General features: G+C 37.0%; 1 protein-coding gene across 1 annotated transcript; it reads right to left on the bottom strand.

Moving 5' to 3' along the window:
• Positions 1–10,484: 10,484 nt before the first annotated feature.
• On the bottom strand, positions 10,485–10,893 carry LOC100029657 (NADH dehydrogenase [ubiquinone] 1 alpha subcomplex subunit 1-like). Its single transcript, XM_056820865.1, has one exon. The coding sequence runs from the start codon at positions 10,789–10,791 to the stop codon at positions 10,573–10,575; it is 219 nt and encodes a 72-aa protein (XP_056676843.1). The 5' UTR covers positions 10,792–10,893; the 3' UTR covers positions 10,485–10,572.
• Between the last annotated feature and the right edge of the window lie 16,374 nt (positions 10,894–27,267).

Raw genomic sequence — 27,267 nt, 5'->3', positions numbered from 1 at the left:
AAATGAAAAAAAATCAGAAAAACTGCTAAGGTCACACATGGCCAGGGAATGAACCAGAAATCCAATTTCTCTTTGATTTTTCTCTCTAGTTAGGTAAAATAGTCTATTTAGAGAAAGAGATACCTTTAATTGCTGACTAAATAGTCCAGTTTATTTTCAGGATTAGTTCATTATAAAAAAAATAGCTCCACTATACATGAAAAAAAAAATATGGCTGAATTGCTCAGGTTCAAGTAGTATTAAATCAATCAACCATCATTCAGCAAGCTTTTAAGGACTTATTATATGCCAAGCACTGTGTTGGACACTGGGAAAATCTGATTTAACAATGAAATAGTACCTACTTTCAGACAGCTTAGATTCTATTGGGAAAGAGAACAGATAAATATAAATGTGTGTGTGTGTGTATGTGTGTGTGTGTGTGTGTGCTTGGTTTCTCTGGGCCTCCATGCTGAATTGCCTCATTGTGCCATCTTGCCTGCAATCCTTGTGCCAAGACTGCCATAGCTCCAATTTCAAGTCCCTTGGGGATCACCTCAGGCATTTGAAATTGTAAATCTTGAAATCTCTCAGACTTGTGAATGTTAAAAATTTCCTCATCGGGGAATTCTTAATTGGAACAAATTCCCTACTGAGAAACATTCCCCATTTTGATGTGAGAACTCGCCAGGATCAGAAATGGGAGGCTCTATTCCACCCGTACTTAAGACTGCTTTAGGGCATAAAACTCCTTGCTAAACAAAGAAAGTACTTGGACCCATGCTTATAATAAAGCAAGGCGTTCTTTGAGCCAGACCTGTTTTTAGAATTGATACAATAGGATGCTAGGTACCTAAAAGGGTCGAGCAAGTTTTCTCTTGATGAGATTAGTTGACTCAGCTGTGTTTTCTCTCATTCAGACTTACTGAGGAGATTGGTCGACACTGCAGCATTTTTTCTGATTCAGACTTACTGAGGAGATTGGTCGACTTAGCAGGAATTTAGATGGGCAGTCCTTTGGAAATTGTCTACAGTGATTGGTAGATGTAGGGACTTAGGGGAGGTGACATGGGAGAAAAACCCCTATATAAGAAAAAAGCAGAATCTCTTGAGGATATATATCCTTTTGGAGAAATCCTTTTGGAGGATCTCTGATGAGGATTGCTTGGGAAGAATCTCTTGAGAGAGGCTCTGGAGAAGGGAAGCTCTTGGAGGACAATCTCTAAGGAGGTCTCGCTGGAGCGCCCCTAAGGGGACTCTGTCCCTCTGGAGGCTCTGGAGAGAGGCCCTTTGGAACAGTCTCTGGTTGGAAGGCTCTCTGGTGAAGTCAGCTGAGATGGAGCTGGCCTGGTGTCACTAGAATCCTTGCTTAGGCAGACTTTGTGGTGAGTGTTAAAAGACTGACTGACTGATCTCTCTCTCTTAAGACTCAGGTCTAGGCCATGTTGGCTTAAGGCCCTTCATACTTATTTCCTTTTTCTCTCTTTCTCTCTTTTCTTTAATTCCACATTTGTATTAATTAAAATCTCTAAAAACCCAGTTGACTTGGGTATTTGAATAATTGGGAATATTTCCCTGGCAACCACCTTATATTTGATTTAAAAACCAAGACACTGTAGTGAAACATATTTTCTGTGGTCAAATTTACTCACATTCTCTTATATCTATCACAATTTATATCTTCCACCATTTTAATCACTACAGTTTAAGACCTTCAACCATTTTAAATCTCACAAAATAAAGGAAAAACAACACAGAACATAAACTACCTCTTGGAACTGAAGTAAAATAGAACTAAGCAGGGGAAAGCAAGGTCTTCCCCTATCACCAGTTCAGTTTATGGTGTCCATGCCAAATACAGCATAAAGAATGATGGGGCAGGGAACACAGCTGAAAAGAACATGAAGAAAGAGTGATCAATATAATGTTACCAGTTTTAAAGCTACAAGTAGACAATCAAATGAGTCTATCTCCACCCACAAGACAAGAGGACATACCAAGCTAGAAAAGATACTAGGGTTTGTTTCAGCAATGCAAAATTTTCAGGATACTTTTGAGCACAGAAAAATATACTGGATTTTACCTTTTTCTAAATCAGACAATTTGATATTTTCATTCACAAAATAAGAAAATCAAACTTTCCCTAGTATCCTGCTGACAAATGTGATCACTTAGCTATTGTTGGCAATCATAAAGATTATGAAGAGTAGTTCCATAACCATGGATAGGGGAAGATGTCTAAATTAAGAAACAAAGAAACAAAGAAAAGAGAATAGAAATGTCAAACGATTAAGCTGGTCACCTTAATAATGATTATTGGAAATTTTTCCAGAATTTTATCAAAGGGATGATGGAAGCAATAACCATTAACTTGATATAATTTTTCCAGAATTTTATCAAAGGGATGATAAAAGCAATAACCATTAACTTGATATAAAAAGAAAATGAAGTTATTTGTGTTGATTAAAATATATCTGCCAAGGTGATTATAGGAGATGAAAGAAAGGAATTAAGAGTTGGAGGATTTTTTAATGAATAAAAAGTTGAAAAGTACTTGAGAAAAGAGAAAGAAAGAAAGAAAGAAAGAAAGAAAGAAAGAAAGAAAGAAAGAAAGAAAGAAAGAAAGAAAGAAAGAAAGAAAGAAAGAAAGAAAGAAAGAAAGAAAGAAAGAAAGAAAGAAAGAAAGAAAGAAAGAAAGAAAGAAAGAAAGAAAGAAAGAAAGAAAGAAAGAAAGAAAGAAAGAAAGAAAGAAAGAAAGAAAGAAAGAAAGAAAGAAAGAAAGAAAGAAAGAAAGAAAGAAAGAAAGAAAGAAAGAAAGAAAGAAAGAAAGAAAGAAAGAAAGAAAGAAAGAAAGAAAGAAAGAAAGAAAGAAAGAAAGAAAGAGAAAAAAGAAAGAAGGAAAGAAATTATTCTAGGTTTGTTTACACCACTTTCTTCACTTTACCAAAGGACTCTTTTTGCATGTGGATATAATGATGGTCTCAGAAAATGACAATTCAGAGAATCAATGTCTTTTTCCTAGAACAATATGAGCTTTTTGAAAGCAGGAATTGGTTTTCATTTTGTCTTTATATCTTCAGTGCAAGGTCTCTTGCACAAAGTAGGTACTTAATAAATACTGATTGGTTTGGTTAAGTGCCTCTCATCATTTTACTTCAAAACTATCATTGCTCTGTAGAAGGGTACCAAGTCACCAAGGCCCATATACAGCCGCTCATAGCTTAATATACAATTGAGGTTGCCTCGTTTGCCTTAGCTTATTTATTCTTCTTTAAGTCAAATTTCTCCTGACTTGGGTTCACCTTTTCTACTCTAGATTCATGAACAAATTTGTAACCCTAATAATCCCAGACACTCTTATACTTTTTCTCTCAGGAGGCTCACTTCCCCTCATTCACACTTCTATTGTCTCTATTGCCTCAATTTTCCCAAATCACCTTTTCTCCTGGCAAATACTCTACTTCTTTGCCACTGTACTTCTGGTCATTCTTTTGACTGATTCACATTTCCTGGGCTGTTTATCTACCATGATACCTTTCCTGACACTAGTATCAAAATTGTATCTTGGAGCTTCTTAAATAACTTGGAGAATTACTAAGCAGTTATAGGCAGATGGATGGTTCCCAAAGTCACAGGTGCACAGTTGAACCTCTTTTAGACTCTGTCACCCTAACCTTCAACCCATTTAATATGCCACTTTGGCAAGTCATTTAACCCTTATATAAGGGTTAACCTGGATATGTAAAATGAGAAGGCTAAACTTATGACATCTAAAGTCTCTTGTAGCTTTAGGTATGTATAATCCTTTTAGCCATCTAATGTCAGATTTTAAAAAGAGGCAAATGAGCTCCTTATTCATTTTTTAAGCATTGAGTATTTTTAATTAATTTATGGGTTAGATTATAATTACCAGATTTCTCTCTCCTCTCCCCTCTTGACACTGGAGAAAGTATCAACTGATTTTTTTAAAAGTATATACATACCCATATATATGTATAAATTATGTCTTTTGTGTTTCTGTTTATAAGTTCTTTAGAAACAGACATTCATAACTTATTCTTAAAACATTAATTCTGAAGCTGTATCTAATTTTCTCTTGGTTTGAACTTTTTATTCCCAATACCTAGTACCTAGAAATCCAATATTCCACCCAGTTTCAAACACTGTTTCTGACTTGATGTCTCATCCAAGAATCTTTGCATTAGTCAATATTTGAGATATTTAGATGATCTTAATTGTTCCCCATAGACCTAAGAAGGCATCAGTTTTCTGGGCAAAGAACATGCATATGATAATAGAATTCAAAGTTCTGTAATCCACACCAAATCTAATTATTCTATTTATCTAATTTGTAAGGAAGAAGAGAAGGGAAAAGCTCACAGAAAATCTAAGAATTGTTAATAATACAAACAACTCGCATTTATATAATGCTAAGTTTTACAGACCACTTTTCATTATAATAATCCTGTGAGATATTTACTTCATATTCTATTATCTTTCATATCTTCTCTACCTCCCTCCTGATGTCACCTAATACCTTCCTAATATTTTGTTAATTAATATCATATAATTAGTCAAATAATATGCAATAATTATCTTACTTCTAGCTCCTAATGTCTCCAAACAAGTCTCTGCTCCAATCTATCCAGGTTTTGTCCTAGGGAACTTGAATTCTTAAAAAAAAAAAAAGTTGGCCCCTTGTTCTCACATTTTTCAGTTCACTAAAACCTCAATCTTGATTGCACAGGGAATTACTTAGAGCTTAAGTTGTGGTTCATGTCTAGATCAAAACACACATAAATATGCATTGGACAATATACAAATGTAAGCAAGTAGTAATTCCATTTTTCTACTCTACAGAATGATTAATACTTAAAACCAGAGGTATCAATCTGACTGTAAAATTTCTGAGTACCCTGGAAGCATATTAAAATATAATTGGGAAATGTATAACAAAATAAATAATAATTGCAGTATAATGCAATGTTAATTTGTGTTTTTCTAAGTCAAATTATGTTTCTATTTACTTATTACACCTTTTATTGTGTTATGATCTGAAAAGGATACATTTATTATTTCTGCTTTTCTACATTTGTAAAGTTTTCATGTCCTAATACATGATCAATTTTTGCATAGGTTCCATGTACTGCTGAAAAGAAGGTATATTCCCTTCTATTCCCATTCAATTTTCTCCAGAGATATTTTAGTTATAACTTATCTAAAATTTCTTTCACTTCTTTCATGTTAATTTTTTGGTTCAATTTATCTATATCTGAAAGGGGACATTGAAATCCCCCACTAATAAAGCTATACCATCTATTACTTCCTGAAGCTAATTTAACTTATCCTTTAAAAACTTGGAGGCGAACCATTTGAAGCATATATGATTAGTTTCAATATTACTTCATTATCTATGGCACCTTTTAGCAAGATGTAATTTCCTTCCTTACCTCTTTTAATTAGGGCTATTTTTCCTTTAGCTTTGTCTGTGATCATGATTGCTCTTCCTGCTATTTTTTTTTAGCTTCAGATAATGAACAATAAATTCTGCTCTAGCCCCTTACCTTTATTTTGTGTGTCTCCGTGCCTCAAATGAGTTGCTTATAAACTATATCATAGAATTCTGGTTTTTAATCCACTTTGCTATCTGCTTCCTTTTTATGGGTGAGTTTATCCCATTCACATTCACATTTATGATTACCAACTGTGTAGTCCCCTCCATATTCCTTTTGATACTACTCTTTATCTTCTTTCACTCTGTCTCTCCTCATGAGTGTTTTGCTTTTAATTACCACCCCTACTCCCCACCTCTTTCTATTACTCCCTCCCTTTGTCTTAATTACCTCCTGCCTTTCTAAAGGATATCCAAATGATTATTCCCTCTCTGAACCAATTACAATGAGAGTAAGGTTTAAGTATTGCCTGTCACCATCCTCATTTCCCCACCCACTATAATGGTTTTCTATGCCTTTGTAGGTGAGATACTTCATTTACCCCTTTCTACCTCTCCCTTCCCTTTTCTCTCAGTGCAATCCCCCTTTTTACTACCTAATTTTTTGCATATCACGTCATCCTAACTGACTTACTCTATCACTTTCTGTCTATATATACTTCTTCTAACTGCTCTAAAACTGATAAAAATTTTAAGTTACAAATACCATGTTTCCATGTAAGAATACAAACAGTTTAACCTTATTGAGTCTCTTAAGTTTTCTCTTATTTATCTTTTTTTTATGATTGTCTTAAGTCTTGTATTTGGACATCACATTTTCTGTTTCAATCTGTTCTTTTGATCAGGAATGCTTGAAAACCTTATATTTTATTAAGTGATCATTTTTCCCCTGAAATATACTCATTTACTGAGTTTGTGATTCTGGGTTATAAACCTAGTTCTCTTGCCTCCTGGAATATCATGTTCCAAGCCTACCAGTCATTTAATGTGGAGGCTGTGAAGTCCTATGTAATCCTGACTCTAGTTGTAAGGTAGTCAAATTGTTTCTTTCCTGCTACTTGTAGTATTTTCTCTTTGGCCTGGGAGCTCTTGAATTGATTTTTTTTTTATATTCCTGGGAGTAAACCGCTGCTAAAACATTCAAAGAGCCTTCTGCATATGTACTTAAGAAACACTTCTTGACTTCCAAGACAAGATCCTCTGGTAAGTCAATCATTAATTGAGCTCTTTCCTCTTATTGGTGGTGGCCTTTTTCTAGATCACTAGAGCAGTTGCAAGGAATACCTCCTCTTACTGTCAGTCAGCTCAAACCAGAAAGAACCAAGGACCTCTAGATTTCGTGAATTCAAAGGACCATGCCTGGATACACCCATCTTAGTTCAGACACAAGTTAGCACAAGACTGCTGCTGTTACTCAATTATTCTAGTCAAGTCTGATTCTTTGTGAACCCATTTGGGGTTTTCTTGGCAAAGATATTGGTTTCCTTTGTCATTTCTTTCTCTAGCTCATTTTATAGAGGAGGAAACTAAGTTAAAGAAGGCTAAGTATCTTTCCCAGGGTCACATAGCTAGAAAGTATCTGAATATGGATTTGATCTCATGCCTTCCTGACTCCAGACCTGGCTTTCACTGGGCCACCTAGCTGCCTATAGCACGTAATTGGGGGGGGGGGGGAATACAGAATGGAAAGACCAAAACCTAAATTCAAGTTTTCCTAGCCAGAATGTGTACAATAGATTCATGGTCTCCTTGCAGTTGAGATAGGGGACAAAAACAACCCTCAATTCACCCATCCTTCATGAGAAGTGTCTGTGAAACAATCCTGACAATTTCCTAAACTGGAAAAGAGAGAATTTGGGGTGGGGTCACAATTTAAAAGACCACTGAATCATCATTTCTTCCCACTCACCAGCCAAGAAGGGGACTTAAAGTCCTCTTAAAGTACTAGGTTCCTTCAACAATAAGTCAGGCACTTGGCTTCACCAAGAAATAGAAAGGTCAGCTTTGTCAATGACCTGTTTGTTCTACCCCTGTTCATCCTACATGGCATCATATAGAAAGTTCAACATTTGCATTTATTTTATAATTTCATTGCAGACACTACCTATTCCACTAAAGATATGTGGTTCTCTACATTATTCTGGTTCATATATATATATATATATATATATATTATATATATATATATATATTCCCCATGAATCCTGCTCAAAGAATTCACCCAATGCCCTGGAGAATTCTCCCTGGTTATTTCCACATATTGGGGACACTTGGGCTGTCCGTCTGTTTTCCTTTCTTCTTGGTCCATGATCTTCTCTCCTCAGCCTTTAGTCTTGTGTGCATTTATACCACTTTGTAATGTACATTATCATTGTAAATATGCTACAGTATACTCGCAACAACTATTCATCTATCTATTATTGTTTGAGGCACCTGAAATTGTGATTCTCCTGAGATCATGGCAATCTATTATTCTTACTTATCTAGCATTGTTGGAAGAACGAACATGGATTTTTTTTTTAAGTGGGATAGTACAGCAGTGAGAAGTTCAGAATAATTGAAATACTGTACAGTTTCCCAAATATAATCCAGCCCATTCTCTTCCTCCTATTCCATTCTGCTCCTGGCTCATTGGCTGTTTATGGTGCCTGTGTGCCTACCCAGAAGATGAGAAAGAGACAGAAAGTGAGATACAAAGATACCAAGACAAGGAAGGAAGGAAGGAAGGAAGGAAGGAAGGAAGGAAGGAAGGAAGGAAGGAAGGAAGGAAGGAAGGAAGGAAAGAGGGAAGGAGGGGAGGAGGAGAGGAAGGAGGAGAGGAAGGAGGAGAGGAAGGAAGGAGAAATGGTAGGCGTGTGTGTGTGTGTGTGTGTGTGTGTGCGCGCGTGTGTGTGTGTGAACTAATCTAATGAACTGTCAGTCCAAATGCATGTTGTAATCTGGGCACGATTTAACTCATCTACAAATCTAAACACATCCATGATATGGATGTACTACTGCTATCTATAGAATCATAAATACTAGGAAAGAGTGCATTCATAGCAGAGGGAATGAACCTCAGAGATCTAGTGTCCACCATTAGAATATAAGCCCCTCAAGGACAAGGGCCGTTTCCACTCTTTCGTTTTCTTGCCAGCACTTGACATAGTGCCTAGCACTCTAATTTCCCCCTAATTTGTGGCATAAAGAAACCAAGACCTCTAGAGGTTTAATAACTTCAAAGTCACATAATTAATAAAAACAGATTCCCTAGGACTGGACCTAGTTAGTCTGTGTGGGTCCAGAACAAAGGAACCACTTATGAGAGCAGAGGTTCAGTGTCCCAGACCCAAAAGATCCTGAATTGTGCTCTTATCATTGCTAAGACTTTATTCTTGTTTAGTCATTTCCCTATCATATCTGATTCTTCATGACCCCCACTTGGGGTTTTCTTGGCAGGGAGCCTGAAGAAACTGTCAGAGACAATAGATAGACACTGTTTTGTCTATTTATAAGGTGTGGGGCAGTTGATCAGGTCCAAATATACTTTTTAAAAATAATGTCAATCTTCCAAGTCAGAATCAGCCTTGACAACTGCAATGATTTTTAGCTGGACTTTTATAAAACATCTAGCCTGGGTAGGGTCCCAAAACATTCCCTGATGCCTAAACATGGGCAATTCTCTGTTCAAGGTTACCATAAGAACTCAAGTGATCTCTGCCCTGCAATTTATACCCTAAAAGACAAAGTGGGTAGGGCTATTAACTGACTTGCTCCAGACATGAACTGTGGTTTCTTTGGGCATCCAACAAACTCCGTTCATGCTTCCTTAAAGCCATTTTCTAAGAGGTCATACAAAATATGCTAACAGTGCCTTTATCAGAAGAAAATCAAAATAACTACTAGTCCATGGAATGCTTCAGTGTATCAAGCCTACCTAGTTTCTCCTTTAATTAACCTAGAAGAAAGTCAAGCCTCCACACAACTAGCTGTCCAGATCCAGATACCAACATCACTAAAAACTTTATCATTGACTCTTCTCAGAGACTGTACAAGAACTGACTCAAAATCACCTTGTTTATCTCAATCCTGCAGGATTTTCCAGGCATTTACAATTCTCCATAGCCCTAGAGCTATTTAAAACTCCAGAGAACAAGATTACTACTTTTATCAAGACACCTTATGGCAGAAGTTAATTAACATATCACTGTTCCATTTAGATCTACACAGCCAAAAGAACTAACCTGCTCTTTTGAAAATTTGCTTATCCCAATTGTTCAGGTGATCATTATAGGAAAGAAGCTTTTTAGAAGATAGAAGCTGGATCACATTTTATTAAAACACAATCAGAGGGAACAATTAGGTGGCTCAGTGGAGCTACACTGGAGATCCTGGGTCTCAAACACTTCCTAGCTGTATGACTTCAAATAAGTCACTTAATCCCCATTGCCTAGTCCTTTCCACTCTTCTGTCTTGAAAGCATTATACAATATTGATTCTAAAAGGGAAGGTTAAGGGTTAAAAAAAGAAAACACACAATCAGAACTGTTTTAGCTAATGAGTTAAGCTGAATGACAAGCAGTGTAATAAGATACAGAGAAGCAGGAAGTTATCATTAGAGCCAGGAAGCCCTGGTAGACAGGAAGATCTTGGTCTAAAACCGGGTGCTGGCTCAGGGTTCCTGGGCAAGTCCCTGAACTTGTCAGCATCCTAACTAGAGGTATCTAACACCCAGTTAACAGGCTTCATTGTACATTCCCATTTCAGCTAAGCAGATAAAATATATTTGGAAAATATTTACCAAAATAAATAAAAATACAACCTAGCATAGATAATGCCAATATGTGATTTTCTTAAGTCTAGTGCTCTTTTTAAATTAGAGTTCATCATGACCTACAAACCATTTCAGATCAGTTCCATTCATTTAATTAAATCTTTTGGCACTGACCTAAGGCAATGGGGATATAAAACAAACAAACAAAAAAATCCCTGGCCCTCAAGGAACTTACATTCTCCTAGAGAAAAAAGCATGTACCTGAGTAAATTAACAGAAAATCTATACTCAAGTACAAAGTAATTTTTTAAAGTTTGTCTTTAATGTGCCCCATTCACAATATCGTATAACCTTTTCACAGTCAGGATGGTAGGCATCAAGGGGCCAGTTATTCCTCCTTGATGTTCTCCAACCCCTTCGTTTCATAATAACGATTAGTTCCGGAGAGCCGCCTGTCCCTTTCCATTACACTCCACTGGTAATGATTGCGGGCAATTCTCTTCTCCTTGCCCCCATTGCAGTACTTATGGATGATCATGGTGCTAATCCCCGGGATCATCAGGCAACCTCCCATAATGGCCAGTCCGGGCAGAATTTCAAACCACATCTCGGGAAACGAATCCTGGCCACAGCCGGGATAGTCAGAGATTGCAGATGAAGCGCTGGCTGTGGCCGTTGGGCGTTATAACGGTTCTGGGGTTGTTTTCCCTTCCCGGCAACCCCTGCCTCTTTTTTTTTTTTCCTAGTCATTTAACAGTAGAGAGCATTTACAAAGGGGTATTTACAAATATTGCAAGAACCAACATATTAACATTTAGCTCAATAGCCCAGAAGGATCATTTGCCCAAACACTACCTCATTCTCAGGATGGGGGTTTGGCAGAAGGGAGAGAAGAAGATATCCCCCTTCTGAGCTGATTTGCTAGAAAATACACTTGAGGGACTATGGAAATCATCCTATTTCGTTTCTTTAGGAGAGGGGCAGGCACTGAGTCTGTGATTTCACTGACTTGGGAAACTCTTAGATCCGGGAACTTCCATTACCGAAGTAAATCGCACCTTCTGGGTAATAGCCTTGGAGAGTTGCCTGGGGGCGCTGAGTAGTTAAACAAGTTGATAAGGGGTCACATAATCAGTATGATCGCCCATAAAGCCTCCAATATAAGACCAGTCCCAAACTAGATTCCTCTTTCTGGTCTTCTGCATATTTATTTAGGGAACACCAGCTCCTGACTTAGGCTCTCCATCTTTATCTATTTACTCTTGCTACACAAACTAGCTTAGCTCTTTTTCCGGACATTAATCCTAATAAAAATGAAATCACAGGCATGTCGCCAAGTGTACAGGGTAGGTATGTTGCTCACGTGGGTTTTGTGTATGGCCACGTAGGATTGTCTAAATACAGCTCACAGGGAGGCATGAATTGTTTTTATTTCTGGCATACTGACTCTCCTTTAAAGGAGACTGATTCCTGTCTAGAAGATCAGAAGAAGAGACCACTGAAAAGCCATACTGCTCTCCTCAGAAGGGATTCTGGACTAGAAAAGAGAGAGATGGGGGGGGGGGGCAGCTAGGCAGCTCAGTAGCTAGAGAGCCAGACCTGGAAAAAAAGGAGGTCCTGGGTTCAAATGTGACCTCAGACACTTCTAGCTGTGTGACCTTGGGCAAATCACTTAATCTACATTGTCTGGCTGTTATCAGTCTTCTGCCTTGGAATCAACACAGTATTCTAAGACAGAAGGTAAGGGTTTAAAAAACAAAGAGATAGACATGCCTCTCTGTGTATTTACATATAGCATGTATACACATATTTTGAATATTATAAACCAATGTATATATTCAATATTGAGGTGTATACATGTTATAATTAAATTATAATCCATAATAATACCTGATTAAAATGTACTTTTAAAAAACAATGGCAATCTTTCTGAAGTCAGAATTTAAGCAAAGGGTAGTAGAATACCTGATAAACACATTCAACTGAGCAATGTATGTTTTTTTTTTCAAATATTCCTTTTTCCACACTTCATCTGAATACCTTTTGAGAACTATTTTGCATTCTGCTTCATTACTTATTAGTATTGATGATTAGCCTTTTGGGATGATTAGACTGAAAACAGTAGCAATATTTTTCTGGGAAGTGACACAAAACCTTTTGCTTTCACATATATTGAGTTTCCAAAGAAGGCAGATATTGTGCTGTCTAGGCACCAAACACCCTTATGATTTTTTTTAAGCTATAATAGAAGGCCTCTCTTCCTGTTCTGGCTCTAATCTGATCTCGTTGAGTGATATGAAAACCTTAAAATTGTTTGTGGTTCTGTGTCAGTATCTATTACATTAGAAATGACCCCTGCATTTCCCATTCTAGAGAACATCTTCCTGTCTGTTTCAGGGATTACAGATGTTTCCCCCAGACATCCTCATTGCCTGTGACACCAAGCAGTCATTTTGAACACTGGCGTTTTCTAAGGGAATCAGTAAACACTGTACCATATGGAGAGGACATTGTGGCAAAACACTTCTGGATCTTGTTTGCTATTTAAACATCATAATCTCATGGGGCTGAGTTATATTGCTGGAGCTCCTGAACTGCCCACACCCTCGCTCAGTATGGATTTGGTGTTACAGAAGGCTAAGGAACCATTCAGTAGTCAAAGTACCAGTAATGATTTCTTTTGTGGCTATATTAATCTTGCTAAAACTAAGCATTACATTGTAGACAATGAAGCTTGCAAAAGACCTGTCAAATCTATATTTTTTAAATGTCTTATATTATAATCTCCCACAACACACACCATTCCATTGACCTTTAAGTACATTAATGTCGGCAGGGGGAATCAAAAAATCTGCATGATGTGCATAAAATCTCTCATTCAACATTTAGCAAAGGAAAATGGGGGGTACTTGGTTATAAATGATGGAAAGTCCTCCACTGACAGTAGCCTTGCTGGATAGCCCAGAATAACAGTACATTTGGATGACATTTCAATGGTGCCACTTTCTCATTGGGATATGCAAGTGTTATGCCCATGCAGGTTGCAATCACTCCATACTTTGTATTCTCAATAAGCCAAGTTCTAGAATATCTTTTTTCATATTTATGGGATAACAATAAAGGATTCAGGCTATTAACTCTTACTCTTTGTACATGACTGCCTCATATTTTTGTATGTATCTTTAATTATTTTCTAGATATTTCTTCCTGAATACAATTCATTCCTTGGAATATACAGTATTCTATCTTATTACCACCTTTTATCTTTCCATTCCCTTTGGGGGTTCCTGAAATTCTAACTTTTCTGACATAGTGGTATTTCATAATTTACCACCAAATAGCATCACCAGGAGATCAGAAATATGAACTTATGCAACTAAGAAAGACAAGAATTCTGATAGGAGTAATAATTGATCAAAAATAATTCCAGAGAATTGATAATGTAACATGATACCATCTTTCAGAGAGGTGATGAACTCAAGATATAGAAAGAAATATGTTTTTTTGTAGATCATCACATATTTCTTTTGTTTATGTATATTTATTGATATAAAAGAAACATCCAAGTCAGTGATGGTGAACCTTTTAGAGACCAAGTTGCCAAACTTCAGCATTCATACCACATGTGAGCCCCCCCAGCTTACCCCAGCTAGGGGAGGGAGGAAGAGCACCCATTGGGCTGTTGAACAGAGGGGCAGGTGATATGAGAAAAGCCCTCAGGCATTTGTAGAGAGGGAGAAGGGAGCAGGTCCCCACCCCTGGGGAGGGAGGAGACTAAGTAATGTAGTAAAGCAAAAGGTTTGAAGTTAAGAATATCTAAGTTCAAACCTCAGATATTTACTAATTGTGTAACCTTGGACAAGTCACTTAAGTCCTATTTGCCTCAGCTCCTCATCTTTTAAATGGGGACATACTGGTAAAGGAAGTAGCAATCCACTCTGGTCTCTTTACCAAGAAAACCCCATTGATAAAGTCCACGGGGTCACATAGAATCTAACACAGCTGAATAACTGAACAAATTTATTATAAAGGTTTTGTTTTCCTTTATTTCTTTTTTTCAGTGAGAGGAATAGAAATCTTCTGCTCATTAGAAAATATAAAATTAAATTTCAAATAAAGTCTTTTGCAGCATCAAGCAGTTTGGGAATCCTTCAAAATACTATGAATGTGCCTCTCTCCCTTCTCCTCTGCAAAGGTAAAGGATTATGGATGCGGAACTCTGTGGGACCATAAATCTAGAGTTGGAAGGGCCTTCAGAGGTCATCTAATCCAACATCTTCATTTTACAGTTGAGGAAACTAAAGTCCATGGAGGTTAGTTAAGTGACTTGTTCAAAGTCAGATAAGAGAGTAAACAGGAAAAAGAAGATGTGAATTTGAATCCCATGGCTCTGGATCCAATGCTGTTGCTTCTACACCCTGATGCCTCCCAAAGTGGTCTAATTGTTGTTGTTTTTTTCTCCTAAGCTGATTTTTTTCCTTCTTTATCATTCTTCATTATAAGGGTTGGCATCGTGGAAAAGTGAGGAAGAAGAGATATATCCAGAAATAAAGTATATATAAAAACAAAAGATATTAATTTTTAAAAAATAAACAGAGAAGGGCAGCCTGGGTGGCTCTGTAGATAGAGTGCCTGGTGATGGTAGATCTGAGGTACAAATCTGACCTCAGATATTTCTGAGCTGTGTGACCCTGGGCAAGTTTCTTAATCCCAATTTTTTATTGCTCTTTTATCGTGGAACTGATATTTAGTATTGACTCTAAGACAGAAGGTAAAGAATAATTATAATAAATTTCATGCTAACTATTGGTTCCAAGGCAGAAGATATTCAATTGAAGTTTGGGTTCTTTTTTAAATAAAAATAAATAAATGAATGAATGAATGAATAAACATAGAGAGAAATCACTGTATAATTTCCCAAATGCAATCTAACTCCCCTCTATTCAATTCTGTGCTCAACTCAAAGTCCTTTGCAACATTTGTTAAAGAGATCCATCAAGATTGCATTCAAAATCTAGTCTATATAATTTTTTATCCACTTTGTGTTTCCAACATGCATAATTAGATCAATCTCTTTCTGGTGGTTTGGATTTCACACAGGAAGCTCAAAATATTAATTCAATGTCATTTACAAACTTGACCATGAATCCCTCTTTGGTATTACACTGATCAGTACTTCAGGTGAATAAATGTTTCCCTGTTTTATACCTAACTTGATACTGTATGTGAATCATTAAATGAAATAATCTTCAGGTCAATATTTGTGATAAAATATTTAAATATTTAAAACTAAATGCAGGCTATAACATAATTTGAAATTCTAGTACCCATACTAGATTTTTCATTTATGGTATGGGAACATGCAAGAAATAGTCTTCCCCTGTTAGATAATCCCAAGGAGGGAGTGAAGTTGGGAAAAAGAAATAGTGAGATATGCAACAGTGTGAAAGGAGAGGGAGAGAAAACTGGCACTATGCTAAAGTGCCATCCACTCATTAAATCTCTCTGTGGGGAATATACCTTGAGAGAAGTCTTTTTAATATTTTAATAAATCAATAAAGCATAGAATCATTAGCATTTTATCATCTCTGTTTACCACTGTGGGCCTGGAATCTGCTGCAAGAAAAATCATCGATGCAACATCCTATTTTTTTCTTATAGTTTCATCAAGTGTACTCTTAAAACATGCATAGCCTGCATACATAGACCATTCTTATTAAGACTTTATGGAGGGGGCAGCTGGGTGGCTGAGTGGATTGAGAGCCAGGCCCAGAGATGGGAGGTCTTGGGTTCATATGTGGCCTCAGACACTTCCTAGCTGTGTGACCCTGGGCAAGTCACTTGAACCCTATTGCCTAGCCATTACCGCTCTTCTGCCTTGGAATCAATATTGATTCCAAGATGGAAGGTAAGGGTTTAAAAAAAAAAACAAATTTATGGAGATGGATAACTGTTCATATGGTCTAATACCTCCTTCACTTGTTTTTCTTTCACCGACTTTTCTTATTATTTTGAAATCTTCTCCTTGATAAATCTTAAAAATGGAACACTGAATACTTTGAAAATTCTATTGCCTTCAATATAAATTTAATATATGTATAATGTGTATATATATGTGTACCTGAATATATATATATGTATATATATATATTCATGCAAAAATATAGTTCTCATTTTCAAGCTTCATTTATTAAAGGGACACTGGCAAATCTTGGGTACTAAGGTAACAGACTATAAATGTACTGCCTTCAGTCTTATCACCAATGAGTACAGATCTCTGTAGAACTAGATTATTAAATCTAGTTCTCTTTACAGTAATTTTTCCCTTAAACTTCCTTTTTCTCTTTTATGAAAGGACCATTGCCTTTAATCTTTCTTCTTTTTCTTCCTCCTCAATATTTGCAAATGAGTTGATGGTTCTGTGGCAGTGCCTATTATATTAGAAATGACCAATAACATTGCCTTTACTTGACATATCTCTCTTATTGGCAAGAAGAAATGGATGGATGAAGGATTTAGTATTTGATAAGTACTGGGAATATAAATAGAAAAGTAAGACAGTTCCTTCTTTTAAAGAACTTATAAGCTAATGGGGGAAATAATATAGATAGAATTTTTTAATTTCAAGTTGGTTGAAGGGTTTGTAAGATACAGTGGCAAAGCTGTTATTGCCTTTTCTTTAATGTCATTTCCACTGATCAAAACATATTGCTATATGATTTTGAACCATTTGACAGTAACTTTGGTGGTAACGTTCTTTTGTGGGTTTTCAAAAACTACAATTATAGTGTTTGCAAGAGCAATTAACAAACTGCATCTGGTGTGGACCAATTGCTTTCCAAGATTTCTCAGGGCACATTGCTCTTCCCAGGATTCTTGTGTTCAAGGTTCTAGGCTATCTCCATTAGAATTCAAAGGAAGATGGTGCCCGAGATAGTGGTGATGATCCAACTAGCCTGGCACATACTGCCTCCTTGCTCTCTCTACGGAAGTAATCTACTCTGCCTTGCTTGCCCTGGTATGGAAGTTGATTGCCAGTTGCAGGGGAATGGCTGGTCCCTTCTCTACAGGAATTGTTTTCCTAGATGAGACCTATATGCCTGGGCTGGAAACATGATCAATGATAGAGGAAGTACTGCCACTCCAAGACCTTTTGTGTCTATTTGAAAGAGTAGACTATTGGGTATCAACTGACTAAAATGGTCTCCATCCTTCTTTAACATCTTCATTTTGTTGACCTTTGGCATCACTCAAACTTCTCTAAGAAATGGCATTAAAGTCAATGTCTTTACCTTTGTATGCTTCCTTTTTTAAAAGTTGACAATTTATCTGAAGAAACTTGGGTTGGGGAAGCCATAATCTCATATATATCTTCTCATCTGTATCCATTCCTGAAATCTGCTGTTCATTTGGGTCTTTACTATAACCAGTCAGAGATCTGAACACTCAGCAGCTGATTCTGAAACAATTCTCATATTGGTATCCAGTTATATACTTTCTCTTGAGATGCAATTTGATTTTGTTTTCATGATGCTGTTCATTGCTCACCACATCCATGCCTCCCAACTCTCTTCTTAAAGTTTCCAATTTTTGTTGGTGTGGGACTTCTGAATATGAAGCTTTTAGTCTCTTCCACTTCTTCATTTCAAACTACACATTTATAATTTTATAATTACAGGATAACTGGTCTTCCATTTTCAATTTAAACTTCAATGTGGCTTCCTCATTTCATTTATAACAAAAATATCTAAGTGGATGTGATTCTATTCTTTAGATCACACATCTACTCATTGGTCATTGGACAAAATCATAGAATCATAGATTAGAACTATAAAGAGACCTTAGAAACCATCGAGTCCAACTCCTTTATTTCACAGATAAAGAAACTTAGGATCAAAAAGGTTTAATAGCAGTACTCATATAAGTCATAGTAATAATAATTGCATTTCTGTCAAATCATAAGGCTTATAAAACACTTTATATATGTAATCTCATTGATCTTCACAACAACTTGGTGGTATCAATAAGTACTATTTTGCTCCCATTTTTCAGAGTAGGAAACTAAGTCTGAGTAAATCTAAGTTAATTCCCCAGGGTCACACAGCTAGAGAGTAACTCAGGCAAGATTCTTCCTTAGGTCTTCTTGACCATAAATTGTTCTATCCAACATTTTTTCAATGTTCTATCCACTGTGCCCCCTGTCATGCAAGTAAAAATATCAGGAATTCAATTAATATTGCAATTAAAAGTTCCAGGATTCTCAGTCTCTAGTGTTGTAGAAGTAGAAAGGAAGCAAGCAGAACTAAGGTGGTTTTGTTTGTTTGTTTGTTGAGTTTAATGGCTTATTGTGGTAAAAGAAAAAAAAACTTAGCAAAATCACATTGCAGTCTGCCTTCTCTTGTTAAGATTCTCTATTTTTAGCCAGGACAGCCCTGGGAAAGCAGATGTGATAGGTCCTTAATCCTATCATCAAAGCCTTTTCAGATCTGTCGGTTCTGCCAAAATTTGTGCTCCAAGTTCAGTCTTCAAGCATTCGTGGTCATCTCCAGGAATCCTCAAACAGAAGAATAATATTATACTTATTGTTTTGTTAAAAACAAAAGTATATCATGTAAAAACTAGATATTTGTTTTGAAAGTAGCTTAAGACACTGGTCACTTGGATATCAAATACCCCAGTCGTAGATGTTTCCAAATAATAAATACTGGCCTTTTGAATGTTCTATGCCTATACATTTCTGGTAACAAAAAGCCTCCCTTGCCCCATTCTTCCCAAGGAAGATGGTTGTGCCTGACCCTTAAGGCAAGCACCTAATTGCAGCCAAGCTGACCTGGACTCATGGTGCCACCTAGTGGCAAGCATGAGGACTAGCTGACCCAACACCACTTCCCACCTTACTTTCTTCTCCCTCAGGAGAAATCAAGATCACAACCACTAATCCAGCCTCCTCTATCTCTCACCACTCAAAACTCAGTTTATTCCTTTCACGTAATCTTTTTCTCTCATACACATACTCTTTAACTCTGCCCCTCTTCCTTCTCTCTTACAACCTTTGCCCAATTAATTACCTTAGGAAAACCTCTCGTTTTAATTATTAGTGTAATAATGATAGGATTTTCTATTTTTTTCATTGTAAATATACAGTGTTGGGTTTCAGTTCCATTATGGACTAAGTAGAGTTTCTTATGATTTATAATTATAATTTCTCTAAGAAAATTACCTCCAAGTTCCAAGCAGTGCACTTACAAATGAGTTTTTGGAACACAACCCATTTGTAAATTAGAAATTGCTTCTATTAAATGACTTAATTTTCAAAATTCCTTACTCCATTTACTAAACATGGTACTTGGACTAAGATGTGGTACATTTTACTGTTCATTTTCTATGTGTAATTTAGCACTATGCATTTTATATTCAACCTTATATTTTGTCATTCATGTATACTAATAAATATAATTATATATACATATTATGCATATATTGTATCCAAGGGGTTGTTTAGTTGTAATTGAGGGGTTCAGTCTTTCAGTATAGAGAGGGGGAAAGAGTGGAGACCCCCTTCTCTAAGCAGAGTTCAGGGGAGACAGCTGATGTTTAGGGTTGGCTCAAAGAGAGGAGAGAGGGGTTTGAAGATTTTCCCCATTCTGCCTTCCTTCCTTAGCTATGGCTGTTCTCCCAGATTTGCTCTTGTCCCCTCTTGTTCCCCCTCCACTACTTGAGACCAAAGGGTCTACCCTTGAACTGTTCATTCACACTTGATTCACAGCTTGGGGAAAAGATAACTATTTAATATCAGCCCAATGGGTAATACAAAGGAATAACTAACAGAGAAAGAATGGGAGAGGAAAGGGGAAAGGGAGTTCCTATCTCTAACTTAACCCCTTTCCCTCCCTCCTCAAGTTTGGGGGGACCTGGGGCCTTGACAGCCTGAGCCCCCTGAGAGAAAGTCAGGTTGACTCACCCTAAGTTTGGCACCTTGGCCACAGATCAGACTCAGAGCACCAGGAGCTGAAGTAAAGTTGGACAGAGATTTTAAAATGTCTTTCTCGGGTTTCCTCTTCAATAGTCTTTTCAATTGGGAAATGTTGGGAGGAGAAGATTTCCATCACAGACAGGGAAAAGTGAGTAACCCACAGGAGAAAGTCTTTTTCAACCTTCTCTCTTCAGCTTCTGTTGACTGAGAGTCTGACTCCTCCATCAGCCAGAATCTTCTCCTCCTCCAGATTCCAAACTGCTGAGGCCCCTCCCCCATCGAGGTGATCAGTTTCACACACTCTTCAGCCTGGTAGTTTTCTTATGTGCCAGCCTCGGTCACAAATCCTCCATTTCCTGTTGTTCCTGTGGTGCCACCCTGACCCATGCCAGTTACTTACCTTCTCTGTCTATTCTAATCTATATCTTACTTATTGTTCCCATCTAACCCCCCCTCAAAATAATAAATCTTATCCTAATCTGCCTATTTGCTAATCTAAATTCCTATTTTATGATAAGACTGAGTTGTGGGAAGAGGGTTAGGATCATGTGCCAACAAAATTTTACAATATAACAATTTCTTAATACAAAGGTTATTGCTATTGCAATCAATATAAAATTTAACTCTTAAGTAAAATTAAACTATCCTATATCTTATGTAATGCGGTGCTCAGGGAGGGGTAGTATCTCTGGTATGGAGGGCTTGTCGTGCCCTTCTAGGGCAGCTCTCCAGCCACTGACCCTCACCTGACACCCAGCTCTCACTTGTGGCTCCCAGTAGCTGCTAGCATGTGGCAGCAGCCACACCCCGGGCAACGGCTTCGACAGGCCGGCTAAACCTTGTGAGGGTAGCCATCGGGTCATAGACCCCTGGTGAACCAGGGCTTTGCTCACCCAGCATGTGAAGACTGCTTCGGTGGAACAGGTGGAAGAAACCAACAAGAAGGTTCAAAGGCTGAGATGGCGACGCAGCAAAGCACTGTGGAGTGCTTAGGGCGTGTTGGAGCACAAAGGACAACACGGCCATCCAATGCAGCTGAGGAAGTCTCCAGGTGTAACAACTTTTCGTGCCACTGGACCCAGGCTTCCAACGCCGAGAGAGTGGGGCTGTCTCTGTGCATCGACTTTTCCACTTAAATCTTCATGCACAGGTGTCTGTGCACAAAAACGCACAAAGACAATCATCATCCTCAGTTCGAGAGACAACCAACAACATTAACTTGTATCTAAATGAAATCTGATTTATTCTGTCCCTATGTTACCTCTCTAGTTATAACATTCCCTTTTCCACCCTAATCTATTCTGTCATCCCTATTAATAGTTAGTATGTTAACTCTTTCCTTTGTATCTATATTAGTGGATTAGATCATTATTATGCTACATATATACATGTCTATTATTTGTACACATTTACATATGTTATGTGTTATTTATATACATATATACATCCTCTGATAGTAGAGATCTATTTACAGATATGCAATTTATGGGCTGTCCTTATTTATAGCACAGCCCCTAATGTCAGTGTGAAATTTGTTCATGTTCTAGATATGTCGTGGTGGATGCATACTTATTCCTCTTCGGGAAAGCCTCTTCTCATGTTGCCTGAAGATCTCTTTTTCGTTCTTCCTGTGTAGATTCCAATGTGTATGTGGATGCAATTCCCTATATGTGAAATTAACGTGATCAGTAATTAATCTTACATGACCCATTTTCCTGAAGTCCATTCCCCATAATGTCTTTGATTCAAAGTTCTTTCCTGTTGTCAATGTGTCTTCCATTCATTGGTGTTGCTTAAAGTTTGTCACTGGTCCCATCACCTTTACAGGATACATACTTGCCTGTCGTCTCACCTTGGAAGATGATCTCGGGTATCCAGAACTACAGGATCATGAGAGTGTGTAAGATTAACGTGTTCATGCATGTGAGAGTGGATAAGTTGATGCATGTGAGTGAAACTTTATATGGATATTTGTGCCATCTTCATGTGTGCAAGCAAGATTAATTTTATATATGTAGGTAGGTAGCTTTCTTAATGTGTGATTGTAAGGTAATTATTATATTCCTATGTGGTTGATTATAGAGGTTAATGATATTTTAGTCTAGGCTTGAGATGGATATTTGCATATATGTTTACTAATTCTAAGGGATTCTAAATCCACCCAAATAAACTTCCAGGTTCCACAAGGAACAGCTTCTCCTGTGTTTCACAGGCTACACTAATCCTCCCTGACCTAACTAATCCAAATTTATACTATCTAAATAAAAAGTACCATTATTATCTTTATAAATCTTAACTTCGCCTTCAAATTATAAAATAGCAAAGGCTAGCTGGTTTAGCCTCAAGAAGTCATCTCAATAGATGATATCTGTTGTGTTATGGAATCCTCAAGGTTGAAGAAAACAGATATGATAATAGCATTTCATTGTTTATCTCTTTTTAAGTTTGTTCTCTATCAAATTACTTCCAATTCAATGTCACTGTCCACTAAGTTATATTTATTGCAAAATTCTTCATAACTAATGACTCCTGCAATATATAGTATTCCCTCTACTGATAAAGAGTTGCCTATGGTTCCAACTGATTCTTCAGAATCAGAAAAGATTGTTTGTTCTGAATTCAGGTGTTCACTATACCAATTTGTGCCCCACTCATCTAAATCTTTGTGAACTTTATCATAGAGTTTGATGTACTCAATACACATGAAGATGGGGACTAGGTATATGATTTTATTAGAAGAGGAAAATTCTAAAGAGAAACTTCTCTTGCAATAAAGGTCAGCACCTTTCAGACAACTTATAGTCTTAGAGAGTTAGATGAGAGCACTGAAAGATGAAATTCTTTTTGTTATTAACACAAAGTCACACAACCAATGTTGGTCAGAGAGGAGACTTTACTCTAGATCTTCTTTGTCCCTAGGCAAACTCTCTCAACTCTATTATATACATATATTTGTATATTATCTCATCTCTCCCATTAAACTGTAAACATTATTAGAAGAGGTATCAACCATGTAATAATCTTCTTTGTAATCCCTGTAATGCATGTGCCATAGTACCCAATGTTTATTGAATAGAATTCAGAATCTAAAAGATTTCAACAAAAGATTCTGTATACTCCATAGCCATCTGCATGTAGTTTATTTTGTTATCCTAAAATTGTAAAGTGCTTTTAATGAGGGAGGCAAGAAAGAGAAAGAGAGAGGGAAGAGGGGGGGAGACAGACAGACAGACAGAGAGGGCAGAGGGTAGAAGGGAGGGAAAAAGGGTGCAGAGATAGAGGGGGAAGAGGGAGCGAGGGAGAGGCTGAGAGACTGAGAGAGGTGAGAGAAGGGGGAGGAAAAGAGAGATGAAAAGGGAGAAAAAAGGGAGGGGAAGGGAGAGAGGGAGTGAGGAAGAGAGAGGGAGAGGGAGAGAGACTGAGAAACTGAGAGAGGGGAGGAGGATAGAGCGGAGGAGAGGGAGAGGGAGAGATATAGTGGGGAGAGGGAAAGGAAGGGAAGGCAAGAGAGAGAAAGAGGGGAGAGGGAGACACAGAGAGATGGAGAGAGAGGGAAAGAGAGAGAGAGAGAGAGAGAGAGAGAGAGAGAGAGAGAGAGAGAGAGAGAGAGAGAGAGAGAGAGAGAGAGAGAGAGAGACTAAACAGGGAAGAGGAGGGTGAGTCAGGGAAGACAAGGGAAAGAGGGAAGGAGACAATAAACATTTATATACTATGTGCCAGACATTGTTCTAAGTGCTTTTTTACAAATATCTTATTTGAGCCACACAATGACCTTAGGAGATAAAAGCCATTTGCAGTTGAGGGAAGGAAGGCAGAGTGCTTGAGTGACTTGCCTAGGGTCACATAGCTAGTAAGAGTATGAGACCATATTTGATCTCAGGTTTCCCAGATTCATTGCCCAGTACCCACTGTACCACCTCAATGCTTCTCTGATATAAAAATGAAATCAAAGCTATCAACTTAATTGATGACCAAGAAAGGAGATGCACTGGTCTTTATAGTGAGGGTAAGAAATTATAGCTATAGATCCATTGTGCTTCTGCAATTCTCGCATAATATCAAGAGATAAAAGGAAGGTTCCCAGTTTATTGGGTTCACTTCCTATGAACAATTAATATAAAGACATTGGTAAGAGTCACAGACTCAAGAAGACATGGGTGGTTTCTGATTTGCTTTGATGGAGGCAGTAACTTCCATAAGATCATGAATCTCTTGAGTATTGAAATATAAATATCATCATCATCATCATCATTGCATTTATATAGTGCTTTAAGATTTGCAAAAATACTTGCATTATCTCTTTTAATCCTCATGACAATCCTGAAAAATAGAGGCAATTATCTCCATTTGACAGAGGAGAAAACTGAGGCAAACAATTGGACAGGGTCAATATTTAATTTGATAGTCATTTTTCCCCTTTCATGCCATCTGTTGTTGTTCTTCAGTCATTTTTCAATCCTGACTGATTCTTCATGATCCTACATGGGGTTCTCTTGACAAAAATATTAGAGTGGTTTGCCATTTCCTTTACCAGTTCATTTTATAGATGAGGAAACTGAGGACAACCAGGTTGAGTTATTTGTCCAGGGTCACACATTAAGTGATTGAGGTCAGATTTGAATTCAGAAAGACTAATCTTCCTGATTCTAGGCCCAGAGTTCTATCCATTGTGACACCATTATGCCATTACAGTATTACTATTATTATCTGGCTTTTCAGTAAAATTACTTTTAACACTAGTTTTCTATTGATTTTTATTTAGTTCAGGACATCAGAAATATAGAACTTTATAGATATCTAATTTAATTCCCTCCGTTTACTATGAAATAGTTAAGGCCCAGAAAGTTGAAACAATTAGCCCAGGATTATAACAGTTAGGATTTAAACTCCAATCCAATGACACCCAATTCAGTGTTCTTTCTTTCACTGCTCCATGTTTTGTATTCATTAACCTAATGTGATTCATTAATTAAGAACAATAATTTTAATTGCCATTTAAAGTTATGTGACAAATTTTAAATTATAAAATTTTAAGTTTAGATGGGGCTTGAAAGACTAACTTAAATACTTTTTACAGATAAAATTATCCAATTAGAAATTCACAATCAAATGACCACTAAAAATGTGGTGGGTTCACCTCTGAGATCATTTAACTTTCCAAGGCTCGAAGTGGTCCCAGAATAATGCAGCTAAATAGAACAATGAATATAGGATAGAATTCAGAGCCTGACTTCAAAAAGACTCATCTGCACAAGTTCAAATCTGGCCCCAGATATCTACTAACTGTGTGATCCTGAATAAGTAAATTAATCATGTTTGTCTCAGTTTCCTTATCTATAAAAATGAGCTAGATAAGGAAATGGCAAATCATTGCAGTATCTTTGCCAAGAAAACCCAAATGGGATCACAAAGAGTTGGACATGACTGAAAAAGACTGAACAATAGAAACCAAATAAGATTGGCATCTATTCCTGGCCATAGATTGTAACTGAATTTTAAAAGGTTGATTTTTGAGAATTTAGAAGGGAAGAAAATGATAACCAACAAGAACATTCCTTTTTTTTTTAATATTGTATAAATTATTAGGTTACAGAAATATATAGACAGTAACTGTATCTTTAGAAAGGCAAGGACAAAATCTTGAATAATATTTTGTGGATGAGATGGAGAAATTTGAGTTATATGTTAACATTGAAAAATTAATCTGAAACTAGTTTAGTGACTGGGTTTCAAGGATGATAATTAATGGATTAAAATCATTGTGAAGAACAGTCTCTAGTGGAATGCCCCAGATATTGGTATTTTGTAATGTGGTGTTCAATATTTTTATCAATTATGTATTTATAGATGGTATTATCATCAAATTTATGGGTGTTATAAAGCCCAGAAAGAGAGTTCACATATCAGATAATCACTGGGATTCAAAAAGTTCTCCAAAAGCTAGAATGACAAACCAAATTTTTATAATATTAATTTGGAAAAATGGAAAGTGTTTTAACTTGGGTTAAAAAATGAACTGTTCAAATGAAGAAGGGGAGATGTAGCTAGACAACAGTCCTTATGTGGGTGGTACTCTACAACTTCACAGGTTGACCCTTTCTCTGAAATTCTGTGATAATTTGGCCATTATCTCTACACTATCCCACGCCACCTCCCTTGGCGTATTTCTAGAATATTTCTCCTATTTTTGGCATCGTCACTAAAAAAAAAGGATCCATTAATGAATCTAAACAGCTGGCATGGTTATTAAGATTCATTAAAAAGTTCCTAAAAATATATTACATCCTGGAAATTTTTCTTCTGACTTCCTTGAAGAGCCATGATGTTTTCTGACTTCCTTGAGGAGTCATGTCCTCCAAGCATAAATATCATGTTGCATGGTGAAAGGCATGTTACAAGAAGAGGAAGAAGACCTGAGAGCTGGTTTCATCTTTGTCATTTACCTAGCTGCACAATCTTAGTGTTGTTGTTCAGTCCAACTCTGTGAAACTGAGGCAAATTAGGTTAAGTGATTTGTCCAGGGTCCCACAGCTAGTAAATGTCTGGGATCAGATTCAAATTCTTGAAGATGAGTCTTCCTGCCTCCAGGTCCAGAACTCTAACCACTGCATCATCTAGCTACCCATCAATCTAAATAGGTGAATACATTTTCCTCTTCTTGAAAGTTTACTCTCATTATTTTCCACTTGAACAGCTTCCATTCTTCCAGGAAACTGTTCCTTCTTTCTGATAAACTAATATAGATTGATATCCCAAGTCCTCTTGCCTCCTGCTCTTGAGGGAAGTCTAGCCTGCATTTTCTGCCTATATAATTGTCATTTGGCCCTTTCAATAACACACATATAGCATAAACTCTACAGGTAAGAAACAGAGAAAGATGCTTTATTTCCTCAAAGACTTAGGGGAGTTATCAGCATTTCATGCCCATCTCCTCCTCATGCTCAAAAATGATGAGCATCAGCTGGCAAAGACAATAAAAATGCAAAAGATTATTATGAGAAACATTGTAGTGTAATGAAATGTAGTTTTACCTTAGAATGACATCTGGATTCTAGTTCTATTGCTACCATTTACTATTTGGATTAATGATAATAATGATAACAATATCAA

This window comes from Monodelphis domestica, chromosome 3 (genome assembly GCF_027887165.1).
Source record: "Monodelphis domestica isolate mMonDom1 chromosome 3, mMonDom1.pri, whole genome shotgun sequence".
NCBI lineage: Eukaryota > Metazoa > Chordata > Mammalia > Didelphimorphia > Didelphidae > Monodelphis > Monodelphis domestica.
This window is presented reverse-complemented; position numbering and strand designations above follow the sequence as displayed.